We start from the raw sequence: 25793 nt of genomic DNA, 5'->3' as shown, positions 1-25793 counted from the left end.
GAAAATATATCCTGGAAATCATGTTCCATCTGGAAAATCATGTGGTCATTCTACTTCAGACCACAAACCTATAATTGAATGTCCTACTGCATCAAAGACTCCCTGCCTGTAGAAAGCTAGCAAGGAGGACGTTTTTTATAGTCTTATGCTGGCATGATAGATGCGTGGAGTTTTTTGTATTTAAAAAAATATTTATTTACTTCCCCCTTCTGTGTCTCAGAGTTCTTCTTGAAAAGCCAAATGGTGAGCTGAATGTACTCTGATGTCTCAGACCAGCTCCCAATTTATGGCTTGCTTTTTCTTAGGAACCTTATGAACAGATGAGCTGTGGAGCATGTGCAGAGGGCGGCTTCAGAACAGAGTAGCAGAAAGGGAACCCACCACGACTTTATTAACATGTCACAGTACATCAAAGCTGCTTAGAGCTGACTGGGGAACATATCCCTGACTGTTCTCTATACCCCACCTCACCCCACCCCACCCCCCAAAAAACCCTCTTCAGCACAGAGCTGAGGGTTTATTGGTCTGCTCTGAGTAGGACTAACATTGGCTGCATCCATACATCGTGGGTCATCAGACTCTTTTGCTCCAAGCAGAACCTGGATGGTTGAACACTTGAATATGCTTTCATCCGCATGCATAATTTCAGGATCTGCTTGCAGCAAAGTCTCTTAACTAGAGCAGAAACCCCCCACCACCACAGTTTTCTTTGGTTTGATGACCAAAAATAATAATAAAAAAATCCTGCATGTGACCATGCAGGGAAGATTTGATATTCTATATCCACAGTGGAGTTCTGATTATTTGTTTATTAACCCACCCACCCAAGTTATTTGACAACTCTGAGGCTGGAGAGGTGTTTTGGGGATTTTGCACTAACGAGGCTTTCGTTTCACCCATCAGGAAGGGGTTAGAGCTGAGTGGTTAGGTTTTCAGTGTCGATTTTTGGAAATCCAAATCACCAAAATGCAAAAACGCATCAGATTCCTCGCCCGCAAAAAATAAAAGTTTGGTTTGGCTCTACAGCTTACCCATTTTCCACAAAGATAAAGCGCTGTGAGGGCCCAGGCAGAGACATCCTCACAGCTTAGCAAGATGATCCTCTGATCTGTCCATCTCCAGGCACCTGAATTTCCTGCTTTATCTTTTCCAATAACAGGTGTGGCTTTCTGGGTGTCCCTCTGTGGGGTCAGATCCAGGGTAACCAATGTGGTGCCTTCCAAATGTCCCTGTGGTGTAACCACTGGTCATAGTGGATTGTAATGAAAGCGGTGCTAAGTCAGCCTCCCACCAACAGAACAATTCCCGCTGACTCAACTGGTCTCCCTCTGCACACACTCTGAAACTGATTCTGGTTTTTTTTTTTTTGCTGGGGGTGGGAATCCTTGCGTTTTTGGGGTGCACAAGTTGGGTTCCACCTGACAGCTGGGGGCTGATGGGAGCTGTAGTTCAAACATCTGGAGGGCAGCACATTGGGTACCTCTGCTGTGTTAGATGATAATGTGGACGTCAGACCTAAGCAGAGCTATCTGTTTATTTTTGCTGTAGAAGCAGTAAATGCAGAAGTCTATTTTCCCCCCTTTCCCCTCAACCCCTTTTAATCCATGTGTTTTTCTCTTGCTGACTCAGCAACAGTCACAGTCTTTGTATTTTCACAAAGAGCTCATGAAGAGGACTTTAGGCAAACCCACCTATGCGCTTGAGGCTAGGGAATATGTTGTAAGTCTGTGTTGACAGTGTGGCCGGGCTGTACAGTCGCTGCTCCAGTCACCGACCTCATTTACAACATTGCAAGAGGCGGGTAGAAAAGGCGGGCTGTCACTTTGCGGAAGGCTGGCATGTACAGAATCAAATTTTTAACTCAAAAAAAAAAAAACCCCTCCAAAATAACAAAGCCTTTTCGCAGACGTTGCAGGGACCACATGAAAGAAGGCTTGTTTTTTTATTTTTAGGGTCAGAAGCAGCTCCCTTTGTTTGAACAAAACGGGAGCAAGAATTGGATGCCAGAAGTGGGGCTGGAAAACCAGGCAGGCAAAAATTGCGTTGACAGTGGAACTCTCTTCAGGTGTGGGAGAGGACAAGCTGGGAGGATAAGGCGTGGACTGCAAATCAAGTTTGCAAATTTATGGTGTTGGAAGGTCATGAAGACGATGCCATTTAGACCTAGGAGCTAAGAATGCTTTTTCAGCCCAGGGGCTGCATTCCCTCATGGGCTAGTGGCTGCGAGCTGCATGCCAGTGGTGGGTGGGGGCCAGATGCAAAAGTAGGTGGAGCAACAGATGTGATGCATAACTTAACGCAGTCAGCTGTATCAGAGGGTTTCCACGCACCTGTGCCTTCTCCATCCTTTCAAGGACACATTCCAGGCAGGCAAAAGCAGGCCAGGGCCAGTAAGGCATGTGGCCTGAGGACAGTTCCAAGGGCCAAATAGAAAAGCATAGAGGGCCGTATTCGACCCAACAGCCATCCATTCCTGACTGTGAAGTGTATTCCAGTAGCGCTAAACTGTGGTTCAGCATTCATTGGGTTTACTTCTCAGTAGACTCAAAAGACCCAGTCAGATGGGAATACAAAAATGTAAAATGCTTCTAAATTTTATATTTCTAAATTTCTATATTTCTAAATTTCTATATTTCTAAATTCTATAATTCTATATTTCTAAATTCTATTCTATATTTCTAAATTTCTATATTTCTAAATTAGAAATTATATTTCTAAATTCTAAATTTTTATTTAGAAATATAATATTTCTAAATTTTATATTTCTAAAATTTCTAAATTTTATAGGAAAATGAACTAAACTGCAGAGATAACACAAATCGGTTGAGGATTTGGCCAAGCTTTGACCTGAATAGGCAAGTCGGTTTGTTATTATATCATGGTTGCAATTTTATCTATTTTGACAACCAGTCTTTGGCCAATTTTGTTGTTATCTGTAAGCTCTGTAAGGATTTTGGTCAGGCTTTGACCTGAATAGATAAACCAGTGAGATTCCCCAGTGGGAAGCCCACAAGCAGGACCTCATTGAAGCAGCAACACTCTCCTTGGCCGCGATTCCCAGCAAATTGGTATGCCTCCAGCAGTGCAAGTAGAACAAGAGCAGCCCTGCAGCTGGTTCAAGCCAATAGCCCACCTAGACCAGCATCTTAGTAGCCAATTGGGTGTCCCAAAGGGAAACCTACAAGCAGGACCCAGGCATAACAGCAACTCCCTCCTCCTGCAGTTTCCAGCAATTGGCATTCAGAAGCATTGTGAATGCTCCAACACTAGACAGTATTATCTTTGTAATTTTATCCATTTTGATCACATTTTCTTTCTTTTTTACTTTGGATTAAAATTGTACTTCATTTTCCAATAATGTTTCGAAACCTTTTACGTTGTTTTTTTTATTATTATTCCTACCCAATTAGTCTTTAATTTTCACTTGGCAAGTTGAAGGTGGCATATCTTTCCTTCCTTGTTTACTTCTGAGTAGACATGCCTTGGGTTTATTCCATTAAAAGACAACATATCCTTGTCATTATTATTTTTTAAAAAATTAACCTTTAGCTAAAGTTTTAAAATATTGTTCCAAAGAAGATTGCTCCTAGAGAAAGCAACTTTATTGTTATTGGTGGGTGTCAGTCTGGTTCAGCTTCTTTGGACATGTACACAGCAGTACTTAGCAGCTAAGGCCATTATTATTAAGAGAAGAAGAGAAGAGTTTTGGATTTGATATCCCACTTTATCACTGCCCAAAGGAGTCTCAAAGCGGCTAACATTCTCCTTTCCCTTCCTCCACCACAACAAACACTCTGTGAGGTGAGTGGGGCTGAGAGACTTCAGAGAAGTGTGACGGTCACCCAGCAGCTGCAGGTGGAGGAGCGGAGACTCGAACCCAGTTCCCCAGATTACGAGTCTCTACCGCTCTTAACCACTACAACCACGCTGGCTCTACTATTAGTGATTTATTACCCTCCCCTGACCCTAAGGTCCCAGGGTGTGTTACAACAATTAAAACAACATTCTAAATCAGTTTAAAAACAACTTGCAAAGATTCTTGCAAACAAATTAATCTGGCCACTTCATCAGCTTCTACTGCTAGGTTCTAATCTTGCTGGATATGTAATCGCAGGCCTGCAAGGGACCCACAAATATCATCCAAACTGACAAAAAAAAACCCAAAAAAGTTGTGACAATGAAGAGGGTTCCAATGTGGTTGGTAGGTCCTTGTGGGTTCCTGTTGCAAACTGCCAATATATTTGCAACTGGAGATGCTTCACAGAAGGATAAGGACAAACTTTATAAAGCTAAGAACATTCTGTATTATTATTGTTGTTGTTATTATTATAATATCAATGGGCCTCATTTCCTTGAGCTACACATTAAACTTGGAAAAGGTTCAGAGAGATCTGTCCGAGGCTCTCAAAGGGAACTGTTGCATTGGCAAAACCAGAGACTTGGGAGTTGGGGTGGTGGTTTTAAGGCCTGTTTTGCCCGTTGTAAGTGAGAGTCATCGTTTGTGACTTATCCAATAACACATAGAACTTGCTGGCTTGTTCATGCGCTCTTGTGTGTTATTGACGCTTGTGGCTCTTAGGCTTTCTCCATCTGCTCACCGCAAATGGCTACCTTAGAATCATCTCGAGGATGCGCGCCTGAAAAAGACTGACTCCTTTCCCCCCTCTTCTGTTCTTTTTTTCTTAACATTTCCTAGAAATGTAATTAACTAGTAATCACCACCTCATCAGCTCCCCTGCGCCCCAGAGTCTCCAGAATTGGCTGAGTGAATATCTCAAAGATTTTTTTAAAAATGACATCCTAAATAATGTTGTAGGGCCTACTGGTCGGAAGGCAGAGTTGAAAGGAAGGACGTATGCTTAACTGATTAATTAACAAAGCCCACCCAATGCAGCAGAAAATTAGGAACAGATGAAATTGACACATGTTACTTCTATAGCACAGCCTTTTAACGAGACCTCATAAATTACTACATGCCATATTGGTCTGAATATAAGCTGCCCCCCCCCCATATAAGCTGCATCCTTAAAATGAGATCTCTTTAAATCTCATCTTCTTTACTGATGGGAGTGTGATTATAGGCCACACTCAGGTTTTATACAAGCCAGATTTTTGGGGTGGGTGGGTGGGCTATACTCAGCCCAATACTATATATGTTGTTTAATTTGAAGGATACACAACATTGTAACTAGGCCACCATTGTGCCTATTTTATCAAGAGGGATAACCTGAAACAAGGAGTACATAGTAGCTTTTTTCCACAGGGCAAGAGTCTAGGCTGGCTGGTGATTTGAACCCAGAACTCTGAAGATCCAGTATTATATTCTCTATTCAGATGTTGGAACCCCAACTCCCTGCAGCTCCAGTCACTATGACCAATGGTTAGGGATGATGGGAGTTGTAGGTCTAAGCTGTGGGTTCCTGTTGATCTTTCAAGGAATCGCAACATTCTGCCATATATTTCAGTAGTCACTGCTCTGTCTAGACCAGTGTCCTTTGAACTTGGGCTCCCAGAAATTGTAAGACTACAACTTCCATCATCCACCACTACCTTAGCCCAATGGCTAGGAATGATGGGAGGTGGAGTCCAACAACTAGGAGCCTCAGTTCAAAGAACACTGGTCTCTATACTGTATTGAGCCCTGATATGTAGAACAGTTTTGTTTTTAACCTGGGAATTGGTGAATCATAACAACTAAGAGACTGACTTCCAAATCTGAAAGTCCCCTTGGTCAAATCTCACTGAGAGCTTATTATTTATTTATTTCATAAAATCTATATACCAATTGATTGTTGTTGTTTTCTTAAAAAAACACACAACTTCAGCGGTTTACAAAAAAAGGATAAAACAATAAAATTATCGCTAAGAAAAATTGACAACCATAATTTTAAGTCTTTGGAAAAGTTAAAATAACAGTAGACTAGAAACAGATTAAAACTTGCAAGCCGCTCTCTCTGTAGCATCAATTTCCCCATCTGCGATATGGGCATAATCATTCTCCATTCCCTTTCAGAGTTTCCATAAAGATTCACAACAAGATAATGTGTGGGGAACACTTAAAAGCTCTATGCAATCTAGTTTTGGTTTTTAAAACATGCCATAGATTCAGAAGATCAGAAAACAAAACAAAAAAAACATCCCCCTGAGCCATTTGAGGTTTAATACGTTTACCTCGCTGCCCGTTTAGGGAGAGGGGGGGGAACCCACGTTTTCACCAGTTAGCGAATCATGCTGCTTCTGTGGCCATTTGACAAGTCTTGGTTGAGCTTTCCATTAGGCGCTGTAGTATCTAGAAACAGACCCAGTCGAAAAGCTCCTCACCTTGATCCCTCCCGTTCCTAAAAAAGCTGTAGGCATGCTTTGTGCTGTTTGGCTTCCCATTTGCTGGATTTACAGCAAAATGATAGATAGTGTTTGGTTGGCTGGCCATTGTCTGGCCTTGTGGTAGTCTTGCCTCTAGAAACTCGTTCTTCCGTTGGCGCACGTATCATTGGCATCCCTGTGCCTTATATCTGACGTAGACTGCTTTTTTTTGTAGGCAAGCCGGTTTTCTCCCCTCTCTCGTTACCACCACTGCCGTCTGTAAAATGTGTACGAAAATCCTCTCAACTTGTGTCATATGTGGCTCTGCTGAAGTTCACAGGGGTGCTAGCATTCTGGCTGGGTGGGTGGGGTGTTAAAAGGGCTGCCAAAATTTTATGGGGCAGGGGTGGAATAGAGGGAGGAAGCAAGCAGGTGGGATGGGATCGGGACACTCCCTGCTCCTGCAAACAGGGCCCTGGATTGTTTCCAGCACAGGGCATCAAAATGGCATTGTCTCCCCATGATTACAGGGGGTGGGTTTGGTTCTTTTGTGTGTGTTGAATCAACTTGATGGCCCTTTCTTGGTCCACCCAAGTTCTAATTCCTAGACTGGTGGATTTGTCCTCTGTCTAAGCCTGCCCCATGCTTCTGTATCTATGGTTTTGAGCAGGCAACCCCAAACTTCTGCCCTCCAGGTATTTTGGACTACAATTCCCATCTTCCCCAACCACTGGTCCTGTTAGCTAGGCATCATGGGAGTTGTAGGCCAAAACATCTGGAGGGCTACAATTTGGGGATGCCTGGTTTTGAGGGACAGGGCCGTAGCTCAGTGAGAACAAGAATATTATTTGGTTTTAGGGAAGCCACTGTTGTGCAGTGGTAGATACATGCTTTGCATGCAGAAGGTACTGAAATAAGCACATCTCCAGGTAAATCTTGGAGAGGCTCTTGTCTGAAAACCAAGGGAGTCACTACTGGTCAGTTTAGACGATATTGAGCTAAATGGACCAATGGTCTAACTCAGTTTAAGGCAAATTAAAAAAATTCCTTCAGTAGCACCTTAAAGACCAACTAAGTTTTTATTTTGGTATGAGCTTTCGTGTGCATGCACACTTCTTCAGATACACTAGAAACAGAAGAAGTGTATCTGAAGAAGTGTGCATGCACACGAAAGCTCATACCAAAATATAAACTTAGTTGGTCTTTAAGGTGCTACTGAAGGAATTTTTTTATTTTACTTCGACCCAGACCAACACGGCTACCTACCTGTAATCAGTTTAAGGCAGGTTTCTATACTAACTGATCCTTTTACCTGCAGGTATCAGGGATTGAATCTGGGACCTTCTGCATGCAAAGCATGCACAACAGCAATTCCCCTAAAATGAAACAAGATTCTAGTCCTCATGGTTCTGAATTAAGGGCTGATTTAAACAGGAACATAGGAAGCTACCTGCAAGTTCCAGAAATTAAACCTGGGACCTTCTGCATGCCAAGCAGCTGCTCTTCCACTGAACTACAGCCCTCCTCTAATAACTGAAGAAGCAGAAACATTTTAAATGCATCATGTTGGGAAAAGCTGCCCTTTGAAAAGGCGTATATTAGGAGAGTTTGTTTTCCCAAAACCATATATTAGGAGAAATTTGCAGACTAATTTTCTTGAGGGCATTTTTTTAAATTGCAAACTGGTCTAGAATTGTGGAGCATTGAACCTAAGTTTGTAAAAACAAGAAACAAAGAGATCCTAAAAATCATTAATTTGCCCATCCTCACTTGAGACACTTCCCTATGCTCCCACTCCACCCTCTGATAATGCACTTAGAATCATAAAATTGGAAGGGACCTCAAGGGCCATCTAGTCCAACTCTCTGCAATGCAGGAATTGCTTAGCAATCAACTCCAGAATAAGAGGCAACCACTTTTAGAAACGGGCAATAGACGTTTCCCTTGTTCTCATCAAAACAGCTAAAAGCAAGATGTAGTCACGTTTTCACTGTGCGCAGCCAAAGGTCAAGCACTTTTAAAAATACAATAAAATTTACTTATCCGCGCCTGCAGACAAAACAGCAGGCCGTTGGTAACGTTTCTTACCCAGCTCTCGTGAACTTTTGCACAGATGTGCAACAAACGCAGTGTCCCATTTTCACAAGCCGTGTGAGGAGTGCGTGTGACTGTGTGTATAGACGTGCATCATTTTATTATAACGTTGGAACAGGTTGAAGTTCCACACCTTCTGATATACCTTTGTGTTTTTTCCCCCTCTTTCTCTTTCTCCTCCTCTACTTCTCCGTTCTTACATGAAGCTTTCTCTCAAGCTGGTAAGCACAACCGCAGCAAATGTTCTTTCGCGCCTGTGTTTTGCAATCACAAATTTTTGTCTGCGTCAGTTGCAGCCTGTCTTGAGCGAGCACCCCTGAAATTAACTCAGATTTTCTGTTGTCTCTTTTCTGTGTGTGTGTATTTTTTTTGTTTTGTTTTGATATTTTATCAGATAACTCTGAATATGCAGGTCTGGAACCTAATGGAGGTGATCCGGTTTTAATGCTTATACTGAGCTGCTAAAAACGAATAACTCTTTAATTTTAGTAGTTTAGTACCTTAATTATTAGGTGTGCGGTTTTAAAAAATGCAATCTGAGGTTGTAAAAATGTAGTAGGATTTTTTTAAAAAAACATACTTTTCATTAGGTTATCAAAATAGAATGATTTTCAGTATAACAAGCAATCACGTGGCATTATAATTATGTATCCATGATAAAATCAAATGAAGTAAAGTTGATTCCTGCTTTGATCTGTTGCTGCATCTGATATAATGCATGAAATATTCATTTATCCTTGGTTGCAAAGATATTTGTTATCAGTAAAAGTGAAAAGAGAAAGTGTTGGTGCTTCAGTAACTTACAGACAGGAACCCAGATAATTCAAAGTCTAGATCAATGGATCCCATACTTTTTCATCCCTCCTCCCTTGGTTCCATGCCCTCATTCCCATGCCCCCTACCCTATAAAAAGCATTATTCAGAATAGTGGTTGGCACAACATACAATAATAATTAATTGCACATTTATTCAAAATCCAATTAAAACTGTTTGGTTTAATTAATTCAATGCAGTAGGTGAACTTTTTTTCAATGATAACAGCTTTTCGAAGTCTGGTAATTTAGCAAGGGTCTTAGGTACAACCATTATTTAACTAAAGTATTTCACTTTTTAGTAAATTCTTAACACAATGAGTGGGCTTGATGAAGTGATACCAGTTTCCCAATGTCTGGTTGCAAGTTGCTTAGCAGGAGTCTTAAATCACCAGCTCCAGCTGCCCCTTGCCACTTTGCCTATTCACATCCCCTAGATCAGGGGTGGCCATCTCCCAAGAGACTGCGATCTACTCACAGAGTTAACAACTGGCAATGATCTACCCCCTTTTTGGGGGTTCAGGTCAAAGTTGTTGAGTTTTTTCAGGGAGGAGGTAAAATGTTGAGCTGCTTTTTAGGGGAGCCACAGTTGTTCAGCTTCTTTGAGGGGAGCCAGTGATCTACCAGTGATCTACCGCAGACGTCCAGTGATCTACCGGTAGATCATAATCTACCTGTTGGACATGCCTGCCCTAGATAATCCCAACCAGGGGCAGTAATGAACACTTCAGGAAGCACTGGTCTAGATTCAAGAACACGCAGCACATACGGATCCTGATCCCAACATGTATTTCTAGCCTCCCAGGCCATTGTACGCGGAATGGTCAGCCAGCCCTGATACTGAATTTTTTGGGATCCTTGTCTGTTTTTTTACTGAGATCAGCTTCAACCACTGCTCCGATAATTCCAATGACTGGCCACAAAGCATTTCCATGTCTGAGTGTTGATATTCATTGGTCAGTGGCAAACTACGTTTTTCAGCCTTTATGCAATAGTACCTCAGAACAACTAACGCCTTGTAATCAGATCCCCATCAATCCCAACTAAAAACGTTAACTCCATTTAATTTCAAAACTAGTAGTGATAGTGGAATGAAGTTTCTTACAGATATTAATCTGAAACCCTGAATCAGATAACAAAGGGTGGGGTTTGCTTCAAGATACGGTGCTGGAGAACGGTGCTGATCACCAAACTATTTATGAGGTTGTTCATTGGATTTTATGCCCTGGTTTTAACCTTGTTCACGACCTTTTCAGCTTGGCCAGAGTCTGGTCATTTAATAATATTAATTGGAATAAAGGCATCTTAGTGGATTAATCCCATGAGCGTTAGTTGCCAATAAATTGGTCTCAACTGAAACTTGTATGATTAAGCAATTAAGCAATTAAATTTGCTTATGAATGAAACCGATGGAGTATTGCCAGCTATGCATTAATTAGAGCAGACCCACTAAAATGAATGGAGCCGAGTTTGCCGTGTTTATTAATTTCAGTGGGTTTACTCTGAGGAGAACTAAAATAGGATGTGAACCAATAGTTCTGAGGCAAAGCATGCTTCCCTGGTCCATGTGTCTGCCGTCGATGGCATCACCTCAGAAGAGGCTCCCGCTGCTGATTGCCTCTCAAGAAGCTGATTACTCTTTCCAGTATTATTATTTTCTTTCTCTCTGTCCTTCTAATAGCAGACTTAAGTGGTGAGGGATGACAGGACGGGAGCCAAAACAGGCCTTCAGGCGGCTCAGGGGAATCCCCTAGTGTTTCCATACGCACCCTCCAAAAAAGAAGAAGAACAAAAATCTTTTAAAACTATATTGTCCTGGATTATCTCTGGATAGACAGGCAAATTAGTCGAAAAGGACCTGGTGGATTATTTACAGCTAAATAAAAGTACATCCAAACGAACTGGGAGTTATAATCCAAAACATCCAGAGGGTGCCAGGCTGAGGAAGGCAAAAGCAAGTATGTAAAATCGAAGAGGTGTTATCACCCCCTCACACCCCTGCAAGAGGCATTCCTACAAGTCAGGGGCCTGCTCCAGTCCAGCAGAAGGGTGGCACAGGGGCAGTGAGAGGCACGGCCTGCAAGGACTCCCGTGGGCCAGTTGGAGACGACCATAGGGCCAGAGATTCGGCCCACGCACCAGAGATTCCTTACCCTTCGCGTTCCCCGTGGGGAACAATGCCCCTGTCACACCGCCTTCGTTCTCTGAAACAAAACAACAACAATTGTCTGCCTCCAGCCAGTGGCAGGGCTAAGTGGGCTGTTGTTCTGATGCCAAACTAGAGCAGCGCCTCATCATGAGAGGGTTTCTGTTTTCTTGCCCTAAACAGAACCACCATTTAAATCAATTTCAGGCTAGGCTATAGCAAGAACATGCCTGGTCACTTCCATCCTTGACGAAACCCTTGCAAGGGGCTGTCCTTCACCCCTTAGACTAGTGAGGACCCTCTGGGTCTCCAAAAACTGGGATATTCCTTGATGGGCTGAAATTGACAGGCCTCTCTTTCTCCCTCTCCCTCCCCACACCTTGCTCCCTCCTCTTTGACGGCTACCCTGGCATGTCTAGGGTGGCGGACCAGAGGACTTCAGCAATCTGCCCCCTGAGCAAAGAAGGAAGAAGCTGCAGCAAAAGGTGGATGAGCTGAACAGGGACATCCAAAAGGAAATGGATCAAAGGTATGATTGGCAGGAACACGGAAGGAAGCACTTGTGGCTCAGTGGCACTTGCCTTGCATTCAGGAGCTCCCAGGAAAAAGTGCTAAGGGCTGTCCTTGAACCTCCCATTTCTTGGACCCCAGATCAGGGGAGCAAAACCGTTTCAGCCCAGGAGTGGTTCACTTGGCAAGCAAAAGGCAAGACCATGGCTGTCTGGGCAGCTTGGTCTTCTGTTCCAGGAACTTCCCTTCTTCAGATGCCCATCCTTCACCCTGGCCACTAGCCCACACCCTGTAGAAATGTGCAAGCAGGATTTCTGCACCCGAGCAAGCCAGGAGCAAGCTGGGAGATTTCAGAAAGGTGATAGGTCGCCATACTTAAACAGAAAGCCAGGCCAGTCGCTATCATTTACCCTAACCTACCTCCCTAGGTTGTTGAAGGAGAGGGACCAGCCAAATACATCTCTGATTCTGCTTTGCATTCAGAATCTCCCCGTATGCCCAGGAATGTCCCCTTCCTGAAAACTAGGAGAGCCTCAACTGCCAGCCAGTGTAGACAATGCTAAGCTGGATAGACCTCCAGTGGTCTGACTGACTTGGTATAGGTTACCTTCCTATGTTCCTGTTTCTTTAAGCCTTTTATTCAGAACCATGAGGACTAGCATCTATCTTTATTTTTAAGAGAAAGAGCCATTATTCAGTGATCAGAGCACCTGTTGTGTGGAGGAAAGCAAGGGATATAAGATAGGAAATGACCTGCTAGCGAAGATGTACCTTTGGGGCATATCTTGAGCAGACTGGATCTCACAACTCCTCATGATCCCAGCTTTTGGTAGTGTTGGGGTGTGGGGGAGTGTGCAATTTAATTATTTCCTTACATGCAATTTTATTGCATCTCCATCCCACCTTTTTCTTCAAGGAGTTCAAGGTGGCCTACATGGTTCTCTCCCTCCTCATTTAATCCCCACAACAACCCTGTGAGGTGGGCTAGGCTGAGAGGCAGTAACTATGACCCAAAGTCACCCAGTGAGCTTCATGACCAAGTGGGGGCAGGATTTGAACCCTTGTCTTCCAGGTCCTAGTCTGACACTCCTTTAATCGCCACATCACCCTGGCTCTCATGCAGATATGCTCTTTAATTTTTTTGGGTTTTTTTGAGGGGGGGGGCGCACTCTAGCCTCCCAATCCCTGATATGCTTTCCTTTTTCCTTGCAGAGATGCCTTAACGAAAATGAAAGACGTCTACATCAAGAACCCGCAGATGGGAGACGCAGCCAGTGTGGATCTTAAGCTGGCCGAGCTGGCCCAGAACCTGGAGAAGCTGCGTCTGGAAGCCCAGAAATTCGAGGTATGAGAAACAGCTTTTAATCTGAAGACAGCAAAGGGAACAATGATACTTTAGGACAGTGATGGGGAAACTACATCTCCCATCATCCCTGGACTATTGGGCTATGTTGGCTGCAGGGGCTGATGAGAGATGGAGTCCAACAAATGTATAGGGACAACCAGACCCCTGATCCAAGAAGAGGCATCCTCCTCTCTCATAATGGAATGCCTGGTTAGGGACTGGCATTCTTCCACCCCTTGCATTCCCATCTCTTGAAGTGGGGAACCACGTTCCAAGAAGCGGGATTTCCACTGGAGAGAGGGCCCTAGCTCAGTGGCTACAGCATCTGTCAGAAACCCAGGAGAGTCAATATGGACAATACTGAGCTAGAAGCACAAATGGTCTGACTGAGTATAAGGCAGTTTGCTATTTTCCTGTGTTGTTGGGAAGAGTTTTTAATTCAGCTGCATGCCAAACCAGCATGCCAAGGAACAGTCCACTGTCAGGAAGCCTGTTTGAAGCTGCCTGTTTCTAGTTGGTGCTTGGATTCAAACTGCACCTGCAAACAGGCATTTGCAAATGGAAAGCTTTGGGGTGTCTGCATAAGGGAAATGTCCATTCACAAGTGTCCAAACTGCTCTTGCAAATGGCAAAGCAGTGCTTGCTGTCAGTCCCACCCACCTGGCCCATGAGTGAGGTCAGAATCCAGCCTAGATACTACCATCAAAAAGGCCGCTTCCCCTTTCAATCTCTGACCTGCCCTGCTAGAAAAAGATCTTAACTGAGTGTCAGGCTTTATTATTATTAAAGGTTTTCTTGGTTTACAGAGATCTGTGCAATGTCTCTCATAACATTTTTACAAATCAGTTTCATTTGTTGAGACATTGGGAAGAAAAGGGGGAAAGAGGTAGATGGCTTTTTTAAAAAAACATTTTTTATATTAACTTTTCAAATTTTACAAATTCTTTTAAACAACCACCAGAACAAATCTCTTATCTCCGTTGTCTTCCCATCCACCCTTCCACAATGTTATTTTCTTAACCTTATAAAGCAGCTATATTACTTACATTTTACATTTTACCCTTAACCCGAGTGTCAGGATTATGAAGGATAAGTTGGCCCCAACCCTTTGCGGACTGAGATCTAGTTTCACTCCTTTCCCACCACAGGGCTGGCTAGCTGAGGTAGAAGGCCGGTTGCCTGCACGTACTGAGCCAGCACGCCGCCAGAGCGGGATGTATGAGCCTCAGAACACCTTGACTGTCAACAACTGCGCCCAGGATCGCGAGAGGTACAGTATCTGTATTACACAGTGTCCATTCAACTGCACTTCCAGCGGTTATCAAGCAGACATGATCCTGAGCACAGCAGCTCGCTCTCACAGCTCCCAGGAAAACTTCTCAGCAGCTAGTGGCCCTTGGAGGAGAACTCTGGGCCTCTTTTTTTCTCTCCCCACACGCTCTGCCCTGAATCTGTTGCCTAAGACAATTCCCTTTCCTCTCTGGCTTCTACCTTCAGCCAGTGCTGCTTCTCACTACACAGCTCCCCCTTCTGGCTCTAGATGGCAAAGCAGCAGCAGAGTGCAAGAGCTTCTTGGTCAATCTTTATATGAGGGATGGGTGGACAGATAAATCTGCCATTACCAGCCCTCCCAAGTTTTTCATTCTGCAACAATTTCTGGATTCTTTTTTTTAAAAGAAAAAAAAGCTCTTCGTAAATTGGATCAGTATTTTTGTGGGGTTTTTTCTTAATGAATCATATTTTTGCATGTCGTTTCAACCAGTACACGTGTTTTTTTGCAAGCGACTTTCCCTGGCGAATTACATTTTTGTGTGTAGCTTTTATCTGCTCTGCTAAACGATGTACCTGCAAAATACGATTTAGGAAAGGTCGATCACACACATGGCAGAGCATCAGCCTTGCTTGTGGAGGGTCCTGGATCTCCAGAAGGATCCCCAGGAAGAACAGGGGAGAGACTCTTTTCTGAAACCATGGATAAACGCTGCCAATCAGAGTTAGGCAGCCGTGAGCCAGATGGCTGGATCAATAGTCTCACTTAGTGCAAGGCAGCTCCCAGTACAATTTGGCCTTTTATTCTGAACTATGAGGACAAGAATCTTGCCTCGCTGTAGCTCAGTGGTAGTGCAACTGCTTTGCATGCAAAAGATTCCAGGTTCAATCCCTGGGGTCTTCAGATACCGCCAGGGATTACTTTGGGCTGAAATCTGAAGAGCCACTGCTAGTCAGTGTCAAACAATGCTGAGACGGATGGGCCTGCGCCGTCCTTCTTGGTGTAAGGCAGCTTCCAAGACTGCTATATAATGATGCTGGCGGACCAGCGTCTCCTCTTCCCTCCCTCCCTCCAAGCCTGTCGCTATAGTTGTTGTGTTTCTTTTCCTGTGTTGAGCAGTCCAGATGGCAGTTACACAGAGGAGCCGAGCCAGGAAAGTGAGGTGAAAGTGCCGGCAGCAGAGTTTGACGATGAGTTTGACGATGAGGAACCGCTTCCCACGATTGGGACGTGCAAAGCTCTTTATACCTTTGAAGGTACGTCCCAGATCCCTCAGGGCCAGGTGCAGTTTGTGGCCAGGTGCAGTTCCAGAATGTGGCCAAGGGGTTGCACCGTGGCACGTGCAAACAGATGGGAGGGGGGAACCCAGGGACTACCACCCATACCTTTATATTTGAGGGTCTTTGGCGCGCAGCCCCCAAGTCATCCTCATCCACCTTTTACACACATGTGCCATTGCAAAATGGCTTCCAGATGCTTCACAGGAAGTGTGGTGTAGTAGTTAGAGTGTTGGATCAGGACCTGGGAGACCAAGGTTCAAAACCCCACTTGGGCATGAAGCTTGCTGGATGACCTTGGGTGAGTCACTGCCCCACCTCACAGGGCTGTTGTGGGGATTAAATGAGGAGGGAGAGGACCATGTGTGCCACCTTGAGCTCCTTGGAGGGAAAGGTGGGGTAGAAATGAAATAGATGGTAGGTAGGTAGGTAGGTAGATAAATGTTGTGGGTGCTTTTATCATTTTAAAAGAAGGAAAGAAGGAAGGAAGGAAGGAAGGAAGGAAGGAAGGAGAGGAAGGAGAGAGAAAGAAAGAAAGAAAGAAAGAAAGAAAGAAAGAAAGAAAGAAAGAAAGAAAGAAAGAAAGAAAGAGAAAATCCGCGGGAAACACTAGTCCTAATCTGTCAGGGGTTTTGCTTTGTTTTTTTTATCCCCTGTCTCTCAGGTCAGAACGAAGGGACGATCTCAGTCTCTGAAGGAGAAACGCTGTTCGTCATTGAGGAGGACAAAGGCGATGGCTGGACGCGGATCCGGAGGAACGAGGATGAGGAAGGTTACGTCCCAACCTCCTACGTCGAAGTCTATTTGGAAAAGAATGCCAAAGGTGCAATGACTTACATTTAGCTCGCCTGCCTGGGTCGCTTTCTTTGCTTCCGCAGGGGCTGCCATGGGCGCTTTTCCTCCGCTGCTGTGACGAAAGCCTTTCTGCACCAGGAAAGTGCATTACTCCTTATTCCAAAAGGAGCAGACTTGTGCTTCTCCAAGAACCTCGAAAGCTTGGTCAAATGAGAGGGTGTCACAGGGAGAGGGTGGAGAGAGAGAGAGAAAGTATGGGCGATAATTGTGGAATATGGGCCTCCCCTCAAAACTTTCCTTTCCTGACAAAGAGTTGAAATTGCTCAGAGTTTCACTCCCTCAAGGCACAGAATGCACAGCTAATTATGGAAGACAGTCCCTTGCGCTACTACTTGAGAGTATGCATCATTGTCTGTTTATCGGGGCTTACTCCCTAGTAGGCATGTTTAGGGTTGCGGCCTTAATGAATATTTCCGTTCCTATCTTCTGCAGGTAGGAAAGTGACATGTATTTGTTGATTTCATAGTACCGTCTTGGACACAACTGACGTACAACTTGTAGGCTCTCGTCTAGGCTAGCAAAATGTGGCCTATTTTCTTTTTTAAATTATTATTATTTTTGCTTTGGGGGGGGGGGAAGAAGCCTTAGATTCAAGGTCATACATCTTCTGTTCACCTTGCAATCCTGCCATTCAAGTGTGCAACATCTGAGGATCTCACTTTTTCCATTTTTTTTGAAACACAGTTTCTAGCCCTCGTGAGCACGGGGGATGCATTTGAAAGCAAGGGAATGGTGTCTTAGGAGAAATGCAGAAGTAGATTGCTGCTGCTAGACAGAGGGGTGGTGGGCTGGGGCTGGACCCCTTCGTTTCTCCACCACTAGCAAATTGTGAGCTTCGCTGGCTTTTTGTCTGGGAGCTGCTCAAAGATATGGAAAAATGATATGCCCTAGCAGCAGCATACTGCATATAAAGTCTGAATGTAGGGTTGTTGCTGTTTTCATTGTTCAACGCACACACAAAGATGTGTGTCCTTCTTTAACGGTGACCCGGATGTGTGTTTTTATTTTATTTTATTTTTATTTTTGTGTTGCTGTGGAAAATCATGGGGTTTCTCAGAAGTTTATACAGCAGTTCCCAAATGGTAAGACTAGGGGTCCCAGGAAGACAAGCTTAATCACACCGCTAAGCGGCTTGTAAGAGAACGCCAGCCTGTCTTTTCGGTTGATGTGAGGGGGTGGCAAGGCCTGGGAAGCCTCGCTGGTGCTCTGTGTGAAAGGGATGTGTGCCCCAGGAACCTTCTATGGCATGTGGCATTCCACCTGTCATGGGGTTCCTCACACACACACTCACCGAACGGAAGGAGGTCCCTGGGCCTGAAGGCAAAGTTCCTGAACCCACACTAATCCCCGTAAGTTGGCTCTGTGCACCTGCAGGAATTGGCACCAGGCACCAGCTTCCTCTGCCACCTCAGCTGCCACTGTTTTGAAACCAGACGTTAGCTTCTAGCCCTTAAGACTGCAGAGGAAATAGCAGGAGGGGAGATTTCCAGCAGGTTGGGCATTGTGTGTCCCACATAGGCGTTTTGAACCCTCTGTTGTTCCTAGCTGGAAGCAGAACAAAACAGGGAAAACAAACGGGTATTTGCAATTTAGTGCAAGATCAGAGGGTATTTGGGGGGGGGAAGCAGACCTTTTGTTTTATTTTAGGAGGACGCTTGCAACCTTCTCTGTTGGAGATCAGAAGTGCTAGAACAGCACACAGGTGCTGTCTCCGGCACTTGAGCTGGCTGGGGAAGTTCTTCAGTTTTGCCACGGAGGGCACCCAGCCCCATGATTCACTGCTAACACATGTCAACTCCAGAGTGGTGCTCATGCATCAAGCATCATTGTGCCATACTGTAACCCCCCCCCCCATGGACACCTGCCCCCCTTGCCATAATAACCAAGAAGTATTACACTTGCTCACCTAAAGAGGGGACATCTGTCTGAGCCCTATCTGCTTGTTAGTGGGGCAGCATTATATGGCCAGGTAGTGGGGAAAGGAGATCCTCCTGCTACAGCAAAAAGGCTTTATTCCAGCCCGCCGTAAGGCAGGCAAGTGGAATTGGCTGGAGAAGAGTGTTGCATTGCCTCATCTTCAACATTTTAGGGGCGAGGGGGGGGGTTGCTTTCATCCCAGGGGAAACATTCAGGGGAAGGGTACTTCAGTCTGCCTGCAGATTATGTCTTGTGCAAACCCATTCACCTGCTGAAATAGTATTATTCTTGCAAGGCAGACACAGATTTGGAAATGCATCTTTGCCCAAGGTATTATCCTGGCTGGGGCAAGTTTTTTCTCAAGGAAATGCCGTCCGCTTTGGGTCTCCTGGAATGTAGATAAATCTTCCCAGGAAGAAGCCCAGAGACCTTGTAATATAACCATCACAGTTTGCAGGCATTTTCCAAACAAGTCAGCCTCTCCCACTGTTTAAAGGACACCAATGCACTTTCGAATCTAGGATGATTTTTTTAAAAAGTGATTATTTTCATGTTTGCCAAATTATTTTTTTAGATGTTCCTGAGAGCAACTCAATGGCAGTTATGTAAAAAGCAACAAGGGCCATTAAGTAGATAAGCCATAGTGTGTACAGTATATGATGTAACTTAAACAGATAAAAAACAAAACCTGTTTATGATGTTGAAGTTTCTTTCCTTCTTTTCTGTGTTTTTCCATACTTCCTCCTTCAGAATCAGCATTATAGGAAAGTCCACCTTCTGAGGTTTGTTAAATCTAGAACTGTTTTTTTATTATTATAATTATCATTATTCTATTGAGTTCCTTCTCTTAGTTATTTCGCTATCATTTCCAGCAATAAAAGAAAAAGAACCTTGTTTTTTCTCAGACTCGTGAGATTTTCTTTACGTTATCTGGCCACAGAAATAATTTGTTTACTTTGCCAATAGCTGCTGGAAACCATGGCATGACGCTAGATCACATCACTGCTTGTTCCTCCATAAAGCTCTTCATAGACAGTTGACAGTTGCTTCCTCTTAAAAGTCGCTTTTCATCTGCCTTAAGAGTTCTCCATTAGCTTCTATCTGCTGGTGCAGAAACCATGGATTGCTTTCTTTTTTTTATTTAAAACAAATGTTATTTGTGCATGCCACCTTATTGAATTCAGAATAATTTGCCCTTCAGTGCTTGCTTTAAGACAGTCATTTTATTCTGGGGTGTGTGTGTGTGTGTGTGTGTGTCTTCATTTCACACATCCAGAATATGATCTGTTGATTATAAGAGTCTGGTTCTTGTCACAAATGTCCCCTGCCTGGAACCCCAGAGAACTGCTGCTAGCTAGCATTTTGGACACCACTGAACTGGATGGACCGATGATCTGACTCATTTCAAGGCAACTTCCTGCATTTGCCTGGGCAAGAGGGCTTTTTTAGGAATTGCCCACAGAGAGGCTGGCTCCTCTGCAGATGTAACACATTGCACCAGAATCAGCAAATCAAAATCAAAATCAAGATCAAAATCTAAGGTCACATCCATACCATGTTTACCATGTTTAAAGCACTCGTATCACTTGGACAGTCATGGCTTTCCTCCAAAGAAAACCTGAGAATTGTAAATTTTCTAAGGGTGCTGGGACTTGTAGCTCGGTAAGAGGTCTCCTTACAACTCTTAATCACCCAAAATTCTTTGGGGAAAGCCATGGCTGTTAAAGTGGTATAAGAGCACTAGTAGATGTGACCTAGGACGAACGATAGCACGATTGTTGCCTGCATCTACACCTGTCCATTTAGACTACCCCACCACTGATCTATCATTTGCATCAGTGTTGGAATGATAATATGAGGTTCTGTAATAAATAAGAGTAATACCCAATTTATAATCAATTGAGTTAGGACTGCACATCTGTGCCTTCATGAGAATCTTCCTAAAAAAGGATCCCTAGGGAGCTAATAATAATAATAATAATAATAATAATAATAATAATAATAATGTATTTGTTTTCTTAATCTGTTTCTGCTTTAGCTCTTCAAGGTACAGTGCCCCTGGGCCTTTGCTTTTTGAACACCTCCTTCCCCCAAACCTCTCCCAACTTGTGTGTATCTAACGAAATCTCTCTTTTCTTTCTCTCTCTCTGTTTAGATTCCTAAATGTGTTGGCTGCTGGTAACAAGAGCATCGGGGCGAGCAGGGGCACAGGAGAAACAAATGGTCTGATTTTTTTTAAGCACCCTGTTTGCACCAGGGTTTTTTGTGGGTTCCCCTCCTTTTTTTTAACAACAGCAACAACCCTCCCTCATGTTAGGCTCCCCTCCCTTGAAACGGAGCTATCATTTGCAGAGGGAGGAATAAAAATCTTGCCCCAATAGTGGGTGCATTCCATGACTCTCAACATCATCACCCCGTTGCTTGCTAAAACTCTCCAGCATGCCACCTGCTGCATCAAACTAACCCATCCCTCCTCTTCCTGTTACACCATGTGGAGTTTCCACCAGAGTCTCATTTAAATGGAGAACGTAACCAAAAAGCTTCCATCATGTCCGTGTTGCCCTCTGATAGAGGCAACAGAAATTTGCTTTGGCTAGCTGACCGCCATCATGTACCTCCTTTGCTCATCCACCCCAACTCCATTGCTGATAGTTTCTAAAAGGAGGTTTGCAATGCAAGCTGCCTTTGTTCCCATTTTGTAGATGAGAAACCGAGGCTGAGAAAACACCGAGGTTCTGCTTTCCTTGCAGTGGCACGCAGGCAAACCCACTTAAGCACATGACTTCTAAACCAGGTGTGGGACAACCTTTGGATTTTGTTGAACTACGATTCCCATCATCCCTAGCTACTGACAGTGCTTGCTGGGGGCCTGATAGGCATTGTGCCATCATTCAGCAACATCTGGAGGGCCAAAGATTTCCAGCACGCCTGCTCTAGACAGCGGTGATCAGAGCTAAATAGTGAATCAAAACCAGTTTACAAGTCTTGCATTCAGTTCTGGTTAGGGAGCTTGGTACATAGATTGCTGATTTTAATCAGGCCTAAACACTGGAGTAGTTCAATTGAAACCCAGCAGTAACATTAAGGGTTGTATCCAATGTCTGCTCTGCTCGGAGTAGATACATTGAAATTAATGAGCACGGCTAACTTGGATCTATTCATTTCAGCGTGGAGGATCTAACAAAATGGCCCTGGATACTAGATGGGGTCCCCTTGCGCCTGACCCAGCAAGCGCTTCTTATGCTATTACTGCTTCATAACCTGACCTCAGCTAGGAACTCAGGAGGCAGCCGTTTAGGCTAGCTGCCTTCTCTGACTCAGCCTGCCTTCTGCAGAATGGGAACAATAAGTGCTTCCTTAGGGCAAGTTTGGAAGGTCTACAAAGTGCCTATGAGAAAAGGACTGCAGAGGTACCACACAATAGTATTTTCATATTTTTTTAAATAGAACTTATTTGAATAATATTTAGTGCCACTCACTTATTTCTCTAATTTTAGGATTGGATTGGCAATACATTGCAATTGGACTCCAGCTCCCATCAGTCCCTGCAGCCACCATGGCCGATAGGAATGATGGGAGGTGGAGTCCAATAGCGTCTGGAAGGTCACAAGTCTCCCCTTCCGTGATCTAAGCATCAGCATTCCCTAGTGCATGTGGGGGATGGAAGGATGTCTCTGTTGAAAGAGAGAGGGGGGAGGATGCCTGTTCTTAGATCAGGAGCAAGGAAATTGTGGTCCTCCACATATCTGTTGGACTCCAATTCCCATCAGCCCCAGCCAAGCATGGTGGGAGTTGGAGTCCAGTGACATCCAGAGGGTCACTAGCTAGCCATACTTGCTGTGGATCAGGGGTTGGCAAGGTTTACCGGCCATGGGCTGGATCACTCCCATAGAGATCGTCCATGGGCCAGACTGTTGCAGCACAATGCAGGAAATCACATCTGCACATGCCCAGACACTGGAACACGCCTGCGCAGAAGCGATTTTCAGCATCTGGACATGCACAGACGCGATTTCCGGCGCCACTCAGCGAGTCCTCACACCGCACCCCACTGCGCTGGTTTAGCACAGCTCGCAGGGAACTCACCAAGCGGGCAGCTCGGTTTGGAGGCGGCTCGTGGTAAAACAGTAAAACGGTCTTCGTGGGCCGCGTCCGGCCCATGGGCCGCACATTGCCGACCCCTGTTGTAGATGTTTATGTGGAAGCAAGTCCCATTGTGTTTAGTGAGGCTTTTCTTCTAGCTGATATGTCCAGGGTTGTGACCCTGGTCCTGCAACCAACTCCAGGCTGCTGCAAATAAGTGCCAAATCCTGCATGTTAACACTGCAGCGCACTGACGAAACACAGCAGCAAGCACAGCATTGTTCTGACAACTATTTTCCCCATTATGCTGTGCTCACTTGTCCTATCCAGGTGTTGTGTTTCATGAAGCGTACATGAAAATACACCTAGGAAAGAACGTAATGTGTGAAGGGAAACCCCCACCCACCAAGAAACAAATAAGCAATAGATGGGTTGAGTTGATATGTGCCAATTGTTCAGATATCTTTTTGGGGGGGGCGGTGGAGAGACTTAACACTTCCTGGCATCTTCACAGAGTTCAAGAGAAGTCAGCCCTTGTTCTGAAGGCCTCCCTGAGGTCTAGCCTCTTTCCTTAGTTTTTGCCCTTAGGGACTACATTCCACACACCCCAAGTGCATCCACAGTGAGTAGCCCATTTCCTTTCATCCCAAGTTTAAATTCTGTCCACATTGTGGTTTTCCCCACTGTCAAGGATTTGCTGGAGAGCCCTGATAGGTGCTTGTTGGGAGGGGCCGGAGTGTGCTCTTGCTCAGCTGACGCTGGAAACCTCGCCATGCCCCCTTTGCAAAACACCCACCTACCTGTGCACCCAAAACCAACGCCCACCCCGTGCACGCTTCCAGCCAGTTTTCTGCAGACCTCCGTTTCCACTGCCTCTGGGCCCGCATGCTCGCCCCCTGCTGCCTTGCCTGCACCTGCCTGCCTTTTTTTAAGGTGCCCAGATTTAAACTCTCTGCTGCTGTTCTTAATTTATTTGGTCCTTAGCATCTCAAGACCTTCCTTTCTTCCCTTCTGCATGCTGTCTCTGCCTGCTCTTGCCTTTATTCTGCTTTTATTCCCATACCATGTCGAAACAAAATTGCACTCTTGAATTATCCTTCCCTGCCACCCCAACCCGTACGGGAACGTCATAGCCCAGCACTTTGGCAATGTAGATGTTCTGTCTTCAATTCCCTTTTTGGCAATGTGACCGGGTTGATTAACTTAGCAGTAGTCTCATCTGTGTTCACGCTGGACAGCACACCTTCATCATGGGCGGCTGACTGGAAGTGGCTTCCCTGCTGCGTGAAAGATAAAATACTTTGGGTTTTGAGCTCATGCCTTCCTCTCCCAAAAACCTGCATTTTGACAGCGGGCGACAGATCACAGATCGCACTGAAAGAGCCTGTCCCAGTTCTCATTTAAAAGACCCACATGCACACACTTGTTACAGAGTGTCTGCCATACATATGAATGGATCGTTGCAGTTAATATCGTCAGCGCTGGAACTTCCGCAATATGGTGCTCATCGATAGAGGCAGTTCGAGACACAAACGAAGTGTGGTCCGTTCCAGGTAGCTCAAAGAGGAGGTTTCAGACTGGGATTAGGGGACAGATTCAAAAGCAACCTATTGTTGGTTGTATTACAGCTGGTCACCTGCCAAATGGGAAAGGGTCTTCGGCTCAGTAGCAGGGCATCTGCTTTGTATGCAGGATGGTCCTAGCTCAATCCCCAGAATCTCCAGGTAAGGCTGGGAAAGATTTCGGTTTGACACCCTGGAGATCCACTGGCAGTCAATGTAAGAAAGAGCAGGGCTAGAGAACCTGGGTCTCCAGCTACCACCAGTCCCAGCATGGACAATGAGCAAGGACAATGAGAAGACCAACATCTGAAGGGCCAAAGGTTCCCCACCCCCTGGCAAACTGTCGTATGCGTTCACCCAGCACTGGGTCACCAGCGGAAAGGATGAAGCAAGTCTGAAGGGGATAAAGCTCTTATCTACTCCTTTCATGGCAGTGGAAGGGCTGGTGTGTTGGAAAGATCCATTTGTGGTCCATGTGTGTGCATAGCTGGCCATTTGAACATTGTCATAGCATGGGGGCAAAAGCCACAGGAAAGTGTGTCATGTTTCTGGAGTAATGTATAGGATGGGCCACACTAAGTGACACCCAGAACCTTTCTTACTTCCAATATTGTCAGCTGCCCACTACTGTGGGATAGTCGGTGCTTTCCTCACAGTGAGTTAGACCTGTCTTCAGAGGGGAGCAGGAGGCAAAGAGAGTCCAGAAAGGTTTTTTTTAAAGGAGGGGGCGACCCTGTTCACTAGGCTGAATTTCTGGGTGAGGAATGCCCTCGAGCACCACCGTTCCTATTCAGGAGGGACACAAAATACAGTTCTCAGCTGCCGTAGCATCTGCTTCAATTATATATTTATCCAGAGGCCAGCAGCCTGAAAAGCAGCCAAGCTGTGCCATTCACTCATGAAATAAAAAAAAATTGTAGAGTTGGAAGACACCCAAAGGGTCATCTAGTCTGACTCCCTGCATTGCAGGAATCACAACTAAAGAATCCTTAATGCTCCTCCTTCCCGAGATCTGCAGGAAGACAAAGTAGATATGAAACTTACAGCACCTACAGCTATTTCTGTTGGCAAAGTTTATAACATCCCTGTATCGTCCCAACATGTAAATAAGATGAAGGGATCTTCTTCCCAATTTATGGTGCCACTAATGTAAGAGAAAGTCTGCTTTTCAATAAACAGACATTAGATATAGATAGATATATGTTAGGTGGACAGTATATTATTGTCACCCTGTACCAACAATGCCCAAATGATTGCTGTGTTCATGTGGCTACATCACAAGCTAGGGGGGAGAATCATTTCTGCCTTTATAATTAGGCTGTGAAAATAGGGTTTCCTTGAGTTTCTACAAAGTTGGCAGCTTCTTGGCAAATCTTTGGTACTCTTAAGAACCAAACAGGTAGAGAAAGAAAACATCGCGCCACCTTTGACTAAAGGGTTCTCTCTCTGTTCTACTAGATGGACATTTCAGGAAAGAATTTAACAGAGGCACTTTTCTCCTCTTTGCCTAGGCACAGAATTGGAAGTCAAGAGAGCACCCATGTGGGTTAAGATTTTTCAGACAGCAGCACTAGTTTGTAAGCACCGTGACCCTGTTCCATGAAGTGTCACTTCCCCCC

General features: G+C 44.8%; 1 protein-coding gene across 30 annotated transcripts in view; it reads left to right on the top strand.

The window, feature by feature from the left end:
• Positions 1-25371, top strand: part of FNBP1 (formin binding protein 1) — a 121314-nt gene extending 95943 nt beyond the window's left edge. For 5 of the 30 annotated variants that reach the window (XM_088665290.1, XM_060270440.2, XM_035113008.3 and 2 more), the window contains 7 exons: positions 8604-8618; positions 8792-8827; positions 11775-11884; positions 13078-13210; positions 14359-14480; positions 15597-15736; positions 16422-19428. In XM_088665290.1, coding sequence (XP_088521416.1) covers positions 8604-8618; positions 8792-8827; positions 11775-11884; positions 13078-13210; positions 14359-14480; positions 15597-15736; positions 16422-16600 — 735 coding nt within the window. In that variant the 3' untranslated portion in view covers positions 16601-19428. Of the gene's footprint in view, positions 1-1629; positions 1720-8603; positions 8619-8791; positions 8828-11774; positions 11885-13077; positions 13211-14358; positions 14481-15596; positions 15737-16421; positions 19429-20684 lie in introns of those variants that run through there. The other 25 variants (XM_088665300.1, XM_088665295.1, XM_088665298.1 and 22 more) reach the window with 15 other exon arrangements.
• The last annotated feature ends 422 nt before the right edge of the window (positions 25372-25793 follow it).

Source organism: Zootoca vivipara, chromosome Z2 (assembly GCF_965207765.1).
Source record: "Zootoca vivipara chromosome Z2, rZooViv2.hap1.1, whole genome shotgun sequence".
In the NCBI taxonomy this organism is placed as follows: domain Eukaryota; kingdom Metazoa; phylum Chordata; class Lepidosauria; order Squamata; family Lacertidae; genus Zootoca; species Zootoca vivipara.
Note: the sequence above shows the minus strand (reverse complement) of the source record. Positions and strands in the feature narration are given on the sequence as shown.